The following is a 10,808-nucleotide window of genomic DNA, read 5'->3' as shown; positions in this document are numbered from 1 at the left end:
GCTCAAATGATATTTAGGTGTGCACAAAGTTTTGTGTGTGTGTGTGTGTGTGTGTGTGTGAGAGAGAGAATGAACAAATAAGGAAAGGATTCATATGACTGCTTCAACACTCTAAAACAATTTTAATATGACATTAAATGACATTTATTGGCCAAGAAACACAATGCACTTAAGCAAAAGATCGTTTTTGGAAATTTGTGTTTGTTTATTGAAGTCTTTTAATAGTAGTAGTAGTACAGTGGTGGAGACATAATGAGACTGTTTACATTGTAAAGCTGTTCAGTGGCCAAGCAGTACAAAAGCTTTTTGTCATATCTATATATTTTGCCTCAGAACAAAAAAAAAAAAACCAGAAACAAATACACAGTTTTCTTTAGGAACACAGATCTTGTGCACTGAGCAGGTGTGCATAATGGTTTTAATTTTTTTACCTGGTTGGCTAAGAGGAGTTTACTGGGCAACTCTGTGTAGTAAGAAGTTCAGTTATCTGTTCTAGCACTATACAAGCAGTCGGTTTAAATAAACAAAACAATAAAAAAAATAAACCTGCCTAACTAAGATCTACCAGGCCATGTTTGAGATGAGACTGTTGGCATAATTACCAGTCTCAATAATTGTCACATATACAAACAGCGCTTTAGAATTTGAAGTAAAAATAATTTACATTTCTTGACAGAAAAAGAAGGGAAAAAAAACTCATTACAAAACATCGACTAAATTGGATGGACATGTTTATAAGCCCAGTGCAGTACCTTCACACCAAAGTATTGTGTTATTGTTAGTATCACTTTCTAGTCTCTGAAATAAGTAATTACATTGTTACAATTTGTCTGCAATGTTTCTGTAAACCTGTTATTTGCAGAAAAAATTGCTGCTTTGTTTTCGATCCCAATAAGATCATTCAGGTCTTGCTCTTGACCTGTAGTGCCTAAAATACTTAATAATTTCTAAGGCTTGCTCAGGACCCTTCTCATATTTCGCTTGACCTTACTGTAAATGAAACGGTCAATAAGGGCTAACAAAAGGACATCTGAGAGTGAAGTGGAATGTCTCCCCAAAAATAAGAGATTCAGTCTGAATGGCTTGAACCCATAGCTGTAGAAACTAAATGTGGTCTCAAGCACGGTCATTATAGGCTTAGGTCTACTGCAGAGCAAAATATGAAATAAACCATACGACTGTCTCAAAGCATATAAAACTAAATTCCCTAACTGACTTCTTCACAGTTTAGACTGGCGGTATCGTCTTTTATAAAAGGTATTTCTCATTAACTGGTGAGTTGCAAAAAAGACACCGATGCAATTTGACAATGCACAAAGAGGCCTTTGTAGAGCATATAGAACATATTGTTGGATTCATAAAAAGAAAAATGTCCACAGGTCCCAGGCCTGGCCAACTATTTGATCAGCAGCCCCACTATGGGTGCCTATTTTCACAGTAAAACAACGTACAGTATGTTACATTTCATTCTGCACATTTCAAGTGCTGGTAAGAGTAGGTGTGCTTTATTAATGTGTCAACCTTCATTTAGAAAATCCCTAAAATTTTCATGTCATTTATGCAGTTTATTGCTCACCTTGAAATGTGAAATCAATGTGTTAAATGTTTGTTTTAGGATACTTCACAAAGTCATATATCAAGACATTTTAACAAAAGAACTGAAACTTAGGCCTAATTTGTTACATCACTGAAATGAAAAATAAAAAATATAAAAATATACTGTCACTGTCCAGAGAAAACATTTGTACTTCAAAAATAGTATCTTTTCTAGGAGTAATATATTTTACAGTATATTTATGTTTGGATAGTCGTTAATGCGTTATTAGCTCATAGTGCTGCATTTTTTTTGTAAGACACAAAAGGCAGTTCTGAGGACACAATGGTTAGCTTTCCATTTCTGTAGAAAAATCAAGCTTGGTAAAAATGGACAGTAATGACTTTCATATTCTTCATCTCTTGCGTGAGGATTTGTATCTTCTGAATCCTGTTCCTAAGAAGGAATGTCTCATAAATAACGTCTGTATAAATATATCTATGAAAATGTCCAAATAAATACATCTGAGAAGTGAACTCTTCCAACGATACCAAATGGGTCACTTGTCAATACTACCGAAGTCATAAAGTCATATTAAAAACAGTTATAATGAAATCCAATGTATAGGGGAAAGCAATGAGCAAATGTAAACTTCTGAGGGTTTCAATAAAAAAAGAGAAGTTAACTGTGTAATAGATGACTATAAGCTTCATATATAGTCATTCTTTAAAGGAATAAAATTGTCCTGGTTCTGACTTTAAGGCTTCTTCTGACTTACTGCTTGATACTGAGTGATAGTAAAACGGGAAGCTATTGGTTGGTTTGTATAAGGACATTAATCTAAGACAGGCTTTCACATTGTAGTTAATAATTGCTGCAAGAAGTATAAGGAATCTCAACTGTCTAAATAAATTAGGATGAATAATTGGGGATGGGAATAGAAAATATTCAAATACATGCTTTAAAAAAAAAAAAGTATGCAAAGCAAAATGTGACAAAGTACTATACTACTCAAGGTGCAGTGTGAGCATTAATGCATATTTACAATAGCACATTAGAATACATGTGAGAGTTTCATTCTAGTGAACGCTTCAGAAGTGTTTCCCCACACCACGAACATGTAGAACACCAGCACGGTGTAATATTTACAAATGAATTGCAAACGCTAGTGGATTTAGTGTAGATCTAATCTTTTGAATGTGATTTGGTTTGTAGTTTTTTTTTTTTTTCCAGTAATAGCAAAACTTTCTTTCCCAGCATGCATAGTCCAAAAGATTTTCAAGTTTTGATGGACCAACTAAACATGATACAGTTGTAGTTAAATTGTAGGAAAAATCTATTTTTCATTAAGGCAACTTTGATTATATCCTGTACACTCATTGACATTTGACTGGGTCAGCCCAAACCTTATGTTACCCTGCTGGTTGTGCGCTTGTTGAAAGTGTGCTCTTGTGAGATGTGCATATTTTTTTGTCTGCATGTGAAGTGCTTGGCATTACTTTGGTATAATGATCTTTAGCTGGATTCTTATGTATTTGGAGATCTCTAGTCAACTTCACCAGTGCTCTAGGTGCAAGTCCATGGCAGAGTTCAAGTTGATGTCCGTCACGTCCAGGAATTCTGTGTTGAAAATGCTGGGTCCGGGCGGGGGCATGCCGCTGTTGAATGCTGTGGCTGAACTAGGCGGGGTCAAGTCAAGCCACTCCATGGTCTCCCACGGTGACTCTGTAAATGTCATCCCGAGCCCTTGGCTATCAACAGGCACCGGAGAAACCTTGGTGGCCATAGGGGACAAAGGCGTGTCCATCATGTCACGGCTGCCTAACAACTTGTCGTCATGGTGATGGCCTGGGAAGCCCTCACTCACCTCCTCCAGCTGGCCCTCCTCGACACCCATCTTCAGTGGAATGATGTCACCCTGTCGGTTCATGGGGCTAGTCAGCAGGACCTCCAGATGGCAGTCCCCGTGACCTGCAGTGTGGTCATATGGCATCTGAGAGGGCGACATGTGGCTGTAGTGTCTGTGGAACTTTGGGACAGGCGTGGCACCATTGCTGCTGGGCGAAACTGTAAGGTGAGGCACAACTTTGGTTACAGGGGACCTCTCCTCTTTGGCGTTAGCTGGCATTTCTTTGGAAAAGAGGGGAGGGGTTAAAGACATCACGGCACAGACAGCTATTTATCAGTAAATGGCAGTCTGGATTAAGCAAATTGCTGTTGTCAATACAAAATCTCGTATCTCCATATTTCCCAAACTGAGAGAACTTTTGGGAAAAACTTGGTTCCATTCACTTACATCAAAAGTAAAGAATGCTTTTTGCTTCTCTTGGAAAGTTACCGTTTTGGAGATACAAGGTTATGTTCTGACAGTAGCGAAGTACTCGAGTGTTTTTCAACCTAACCTCTATCTGCTGAATATCACTGTTGTTTGAAGAAAACCTCGTATCTCCAAAATGATAACTTCACAGGAGAAGGAAAAAACACATTTTAATGTAAGTCACTGGAACTAGACTTTTTTTCCAAGTAATTTTAGGTCATTTCTTTTAGTCCGTTTATCATCAATGGGTAACAGGTATGAAGATACAAGGTTTTCCTCTGACAGCAGTGAAATGCATTAGCACACAGTGGATTACCAGCGGCAACACTTTAAACAAAGTTCCCTGTATTTAGCACAGGCATTTGCCCATTTATAAGCATCTGCTATAAGTCAAAACATTTTCTTTTCTAAGTACACAGAAATGATTATCCATGGCAACCCATAATATTCTACAGATGCTGCAGATAGAAATGAAGTTGAGAAAGGATGGAGTATTTCTGAGGGGGGCGATACGGCCCAACAGGTATTCCTTGTAATGTTTAGGTGTTAAATTACTGCTGCATGCAATACACAAACACTGTAGGTGAAACCAAATTAAATATCCTATTATTAGAAGTTATTGTTGTTTATAAGTAGATTTGTATGCTCACCTCCACTTTCAATAAGGACATCAAGAAGTTCGTCCATCTGCTGGCTCCTTGCCATTTGCTGCAAAGCAATCATATAAGTTATTAATGATACAGCACTGGCTCTCAGATTTTGTACTTTTTTGACATAAGTGGTGAATTTCTGTTACAGTCATTATAGATCTGCAAAAGGATGATTCCACGATTGGGGTGTCATTTGTGTCCCACTGATGTGACATTTACAAATATGAAATATAAAGGTGAAAGACTGTAAACACAGGTAAAGTGTCTTTCACAACAACATGTGTGCATGTTTCACATAAAGAATGTAAAACATTAATAAAGCCTATATACAGTACCTAGAAAACAGCACTGCTTGTCCCAGCCCAGGTACATTTTACCTTGAAATATAATTATTAACATACTTCAGAAATCTTAATATTTTTGCATTAATGTGCAAATCCATGCGTCATCTTTCCTAAAGAAGAAGAAAAGCACATTTTCTTTTTATTTTTACTCATTTTAGTGATATAAACTGACAAGGTCACTTTGAATCATAATTAAATAATAAGTAATAGTAAATGATAAAAGTAATACAATCATTAGAGTGTCCTGAATGTCCTCATGCTTATTAGCATGGATTCTACGCTAAAACCTCGGTGCTGCTACTCATTTGAGCCACTGTCAGCAGAGAATATTGCTGTTGAGATGCTAAGAAATAGAGTTACTGAGGCTAAATGGCAGCCCAATCATAGAATCATCCAAAATATCACAGGCTCAGTTGGAATAAAGGTTATGCTCTTGTTTGTCCTCTGTGGGCAGATTTCATGTAGTGACGGCTGCAAGATCAGCAAATTCCTTTTCACAGTATACTTTAGCTCATCCCACCATACTGCCAATGCCACTTTAAAGGGGAATTCCACCCAAAAATCACATTTCTTCTCTCTACCACTGGGAAAAAAAGTTCAGAACTGTTTATATACACTGTGTGTACAATTATTAGGCAAGTGTTTTGACCATATTATCATTTAGGCATATTTTCTAACTCCAATCTGGATAATCTTGAATGCTTAATGGATTTAAGCATAGCAGGTGATGTGTATCTGTGTAATGAGGGAGGGTGTGGCCTAAGGAGGTCAACACCCTATATCAAGGTGTGCATAATTATTAGGCAGCTTTTTTCTTTAGGCAAAATGGGCCAAAAAAGAGATTGAACTGACTCTGAAAAGTTCAAAATTACCAAAAGTCTCTCAGAGGGATGCAGAACTCTTGAAATTGCTAAGATATTGGGGTGTGATCACAGAACCATCAAACGTTTTGTTGCAAATAGTCAGCAGGGTCACAAGAAACGTGCTGAGAAAAAAAGACGCAAATTAACTGCCAAGGATTTGAGAAGAATCAAGCGTGAAGCTACCAGGAACCCATTATCTTCCAGTTCTGTCATATTCCAGAACTGCAGCCTAGCTGGAGTATCAAGAAGTACAAGATGTTCAGCGCTCAGAGACACGGCCAAGGTAAGGGAAACCCGACCACCACTGAACAAGACACATAAGCTGAAGTGTCCAGACTGGTCCAAGAAGAATCTGAAGACCGATTTTTCAAAGGTTTTATGGACTGATGAAATGAGAGTGACTCTTGACGAACCAGATGGATGGGCCCGTGGCTGGATCAGTAACGGGACAGAGCTCCACTTCGAGTCGGACGCCAGCAAGGTGGAGGTGGGGTACTGGTATGGGCTGGTATTATTAAAGATGAGCTGGTTGGACCTTTTCGGGTTGAAGATGGGCTCAAAATCAACTCCCAAGCCTACTGCCAGTTTTTAGAAGACACTTTCTTTAAGCAGTGGTACAGGAAGAATCTGCATCTTTCAGAAAGACAATGATTTTTATGCAGGACAATGCTCCATCACATGCATCCAAGTACTCCTCTGCATGGCTCGCCAGTAAAGGCGTTAAAGATGAAAAACTTATGACGTGGCCTCCTTCCTCACCTGACCTGAACCCAATTGAGAACTTGGGCAATTCTTAAACGGGAGATTTACAGTGAAGGAACACAGTACACCTCTCTGAACAGGGTCTGGGAGGCTGTGGTTGCTGCTGCACAAAAAGTCGTCAACACATCAAGAAACTGACAGACTCCAGGAATGGAAGGCTTATAACTGTTATTGAAAAGAAGGGTGGCGATATTGGTCACTAATTTATTTTTTTTTTATTTGTCAGAAATGTTCATTGGAAAGCTTTGAGTTGTTTGTTTATAATTCTCACTTGAACAGATGAAAATAAAAAAGTGAGATGGGATAATTTGTGTTTTTAATTTAGCTGCGTAATAATTCTGCACCGTTATAGTTGCCCAATAAATGTGCACATATAGATATTCTCCTAAGAAAGCCAAAACTTCATTTATTTTTCTTAAAGATTCATGTTGGAAGTTTATTAACATTTTGGATTAACCGAGAGCCCTGTAGCTGGTCATTAATAAAAATAATCCTCAAAAATAAGACTTGCCTAATAATTGTGCACACAGTGTGTGTGTGTGTGTGTGTGTGTGTATATATATATATATATATATATATATATATATATATATATATAGTGTGTGTATATAAAATTTATTTTTATTATTATAATTTTTTTTAAACTCACAAATAATGTTTGGCTGGTCAGAATACCCCTGAAAACCAAACCTACTGGCTATTCATTTCAAAACCAGGATGTGCACATTCCTGGAAATCATGAAATTTCAAAACACTTTTTATCCTTATGGGATAAAAGTACTTTTTTGGGTGTAATTTCACCTGGGGTGTAAAATTGACAGCCAGGAAGTTCTCTAACTACCATAACTGGCCATGTCTTACAGGGCTCATCATGCAATGTGAAAGCAGGGAAGTGTGCATAACATATGAGGGTGGCAGAGAGTAGGAATGGTACGTGTGACTGCAAAGAAGCCAGAAGCCGGTGGTGTGGAGGAAAGCACAGGACTCAGCTGCTACTGGGGATATCTTTACCTGCTTCACTGCATCCTCATAGCATGGGGGCTGTTTAATGGCAGATGCAGAGTCAGAGCTACACAAGGCAGTGGAGGAGGTGGCACACTTTTGGCCAACGTGCCTGGGAGAGTGTAATGTTACCATCTGAATGAGGAGATAGGGTGAATTGTTACACCTCAGATGAGGAAGAGGGACCAAAGAAAAGCTGAGAAGGTCTCAGAGGTCACATGAGGAGACGTTCATGTGTAGCAGGCACTGTGTATGTGTTTGGCCATGTGAAAGGGCAAAAAAGGATCAGCTGTTCTATTCCTTTCTGCCTATTTGGCCTGGAAAAATCTATAAACCATGGTCCACATAGCTGAAGGATATCATACTTCAGATCCATCCATATGTTTTGGCATGTGAGATGACCACATGACCGTGATCATGCCCATTGAGAGACTTGTGACTTCTCCTCATGTTTATACAGTTCAGTGAATACTTGCGGATGAAGACATGTGACTAGATGATTATGGAGGCTTTTGCAAAGTATTGTGCATAATTTGTTTGTGTGGAATCAAATACTGAAGTAGTGATGAAGATTATAATTATTATTTTATCATAGATGGAAGGTATCAAAGAGGAGAATGTGGAAAATGGTCAGCTTGAGTGTGATGCTTTCCCCAGATAGATTTTGTGCATGAATAAAGTTAAGAAGGTGGGATAATTTGGACTAATCGCATCTCCTCACAAACCTTTTGCTGCATGTTTGGGCTCTTGGCCTTGGAAGACCCTCGGGGGTTTAAGTTATTCTCGGCATTGCTTGGGTAGACTGGCTGCAGGCTTCTTTGGTCAGGTGCGTAGGAGCAGCTCATGGATGGGGCAACATTCTTCTGTGTGAGCTGTGAGAAAGAGCCATTTTTTTGTTAGTGTTGTGTTGATTTTGTTTCTCATAACCACACATGCGGTCGTTGTTTTATTTTTTACTTAATGGGAAGCACTGACTGTACTTGTAAATTATACACTAATTTGCAACCAACTGTGATGTAGCTAATGAACCTACTTGTTAAATTATTTTGGGGGTTGCATGACTATTCACAAAAAACAGACCTTAAGGAAATGTAACTTATTAGTATTTATTGGTCTGCCTGTAATGAAAGTGTTCCATCTGGCTACAAGTGGCTAGTAGCAGATGCTTCATGTTAGGATGATTAAGCATAGTGGTCTTTCACAAGCTGCAGTTGACAATGTACTTGTTTTCAAGTGCCTACAGCTGCCACAGTGCCCACTAGTGGACTAGTTGATTAGTCAACTGGCCTATGCAACCCCTAAATACATACATACTTTATATCCAAACAAAACCATATATCTCCAACATTCTAACTTTATAGGAGAAGGAATACATTTTGTAATGTTAATGCAACAATTAATTATTCCAAGAAATTCTGGACCATTTTTGCTGGTCCTATTATCATGAAACTTTGACACAATACATGTTAAAATAAAAAACAAAAACACAGTAATGATATACAGCATAGAAGTCCTGTATTTCTCTGTATGGCACTGCCTACCTGCATGGGATATGGCCTGGCTCCACTGTGAGGCAGAGGGTGAGAGCAGCTGTCTCTGCCCAGAGGAGGTGTGAGCAGGTACTGGTGGCTGGGAGAAGATGGCAGGCTGTTGGGCTGCGGGCTGCTGGAGCTTTTGGTGACTGGCGAGTCTTGAGGTGAACGCTGAGGGCTCAGGTAGGCTGACAGGCCAGAGGGGCTCCTAGAAGAGGGCACGTCCAAACTCCGGAGGCCACCGCTCATGCCACAGTGGCCCATGCCCTCCATGCAGCTGTTGGGGGACGCGGTCTTCAGCGGCTTTGAAGATAGCGGACAGCTGGAGGTCACGTGCTCCTGCTTGACAGACACCCCTCCAAAGAAGTGCTGCTGTATATGGCCTGGGGGCTGGAGGTGCAGCGAGTGCTGTGATGGTGGCCGGGGTCCTGCCTGAGGGTCCTGCAGTCCATGGCCATGCTTTCTCTTGTGCAGCTGCATTCTCAGCTCTTCGACCTGCCGCTGCTCCTGGTGCAGTTTCCACGTCAGTTCCTCGATCACCTTCTGCTTCTCCACCAGCATCTTGTCCTTCTCGGCTTCCAGGCCTGCTGGAACCTCCCCATGCAGGCAGCTCCCAGTCAGCCCAGCAGCCAGATTCTGGCCCTCATCGGCACTCAACTGGGCTGGTGATGGCTGGAGGCCGAACTGAGGCGAGGACATGGTGACGTCACTGAAGCTATCTGGCAGGGACCCACTGACAGACAGCTCAGAGGATGCGGGAGAGATGGGTGGGGTGGAGCTGGTGCTACAGAAAGGGTAGTAGCCTCCTCCATGGGACATGGCACTAGAGGAACTGGGAGACTGGTAGGAGGAGAGAGAGCCAGTGGGGGTCACCGGGAATGTAACGGTGGTAATGTCTCCAGAGCCGGAGGGAGAGCTTGAGCTGGGGTCTTTATAAGGCCTCAGCCTTTCTATGAGAGCCGTCTTAGTGCCAGACACCGGGAGACCTCGTATTCGCAGCTGCTGCCTGAGCTCAGACACCTGGTAGCATGAAGCGCAGAAAAATTATGGTTGACTTATGATCAATTGATCCATACAGGCATTGCTACTGAGATACATTGGGCTACATAAACCATCTGTAGTGTCCTAACAAGTGCATTACATACTTTGAGGTCATCCAGGTTAGCAGGCAAAGGCCCTGGTCTGACTGGAGTAACGTTGGATGGGCTGCAGTATGTGGTCTTCACAGGAGATGAGGAGCTGCTACTGGGTGTGCTGGTGGCACCACTGGAACTGCATGGTGTGTGCTGTTCATTTGTTTGCCTGAAGCACATTTATACAATCAACTCACACATAACAGTGGACAGCGTGGCAAAAAAATAGCATTACGTTGCTTGAAGTTTCAAGATGCATGATGCACAAGGTTTGTAAACAAGTTAGAACAGACAAAATGTACCAGTTTTTTGCAAAAATAAACTACTAAAGAAGGAACAGGAGGAAAAAGTCAAACAATAATATCATAATGGGCTGACATCATCTACTTGTTATTCTGCAGTTCGTGTGGTTACTATACACTGGTCGTTGTTTATAGACTCCCTACTATCAGTCCAAATCTGTCTTTTTTATGATAGATATGCAACAGATACACTAGCCAACCACTTCATTAAGTACACCTTCTTATTTCTACACTCATTGTCCATTTTATCAGCTCCACGTATCATATAGGTGCACTTTGTAGTTCTACAATTACAGACTGTAGTCCATCTGTTTCTCTGTTAGCTCCCTTTTACCCTGTTCTTCAGTGGTCAGGGCAACCACAGAGCTG

At 40.5% G+C, this 10,808-nt stretch overlaps 1 protein-coding gene across 6 annotated transcripts in view; it reads right to left on the bottom strand.

Moving 5' to 3' along the window:
* Positions 1-181: 181 nt before the first annotated feature.
* myocd (myocardin) overlaps positions 182-10,808 on the bottom strand; it is a 142,306-nt gene continuing 131,679 nt past the window's right edge. For 3 of the 6 annotated variants that reach the window (XM_017693139.2, XM_017693138.2, XM_017693140.2), the window contains 6 exons: positions 10,150-10,306; positions 9,014-10,024; positions 8,198-8,344; positions 7,482-7,607; positions 4,502-4,559; positions 182-3,664 (listed from right to left, as the gene is read on the bottom strand). In XM_017693139.2, coding sequence (XP_017548628.1) covers positions 3,090-3,664; positions 4,502-4,559; positions 7,482-7,607; positions 8,198-8,344; positions 9,014-10,024; positions 10,150-10,306 — 2,074 coding nt within the window. In that variant the 3' untranslated portion in view covers positions 182-3,089. The remainder of the gene's footprint in view (positions 3,665-4,501; positions 4,560-7,481; positions 7,608-8,197; positions 8,345-9,013; positions 10,025-10,149; positions 10,307-10,808) is intronic. The other 3 variants (XM_037544412.1, XM_037544413.1, XM_037544414.1) reach the window with 3 other exon arrangements.

The sequence above is a fragment of the Pygocentrus nattereri genome, chromosome 13, assembly GCF_015220715.1.
Source record: "Pygocentrus nattereri isolate fPygNat1 chromosome 13, fPygNat1.pri, whole genome shotgun sequence".
NCBI classification, from domain to species: Eukaryota; Metazoa; Chordata; class Actinopteri; order Characiformes; family Serrasalmidae; genus Pygocentrus; species Pygocentrus nattereri.
Note: the sequence above shows the minus strand (reverse complement) of the source record. Positions and strands in the feature narration are given on the sequence as shown.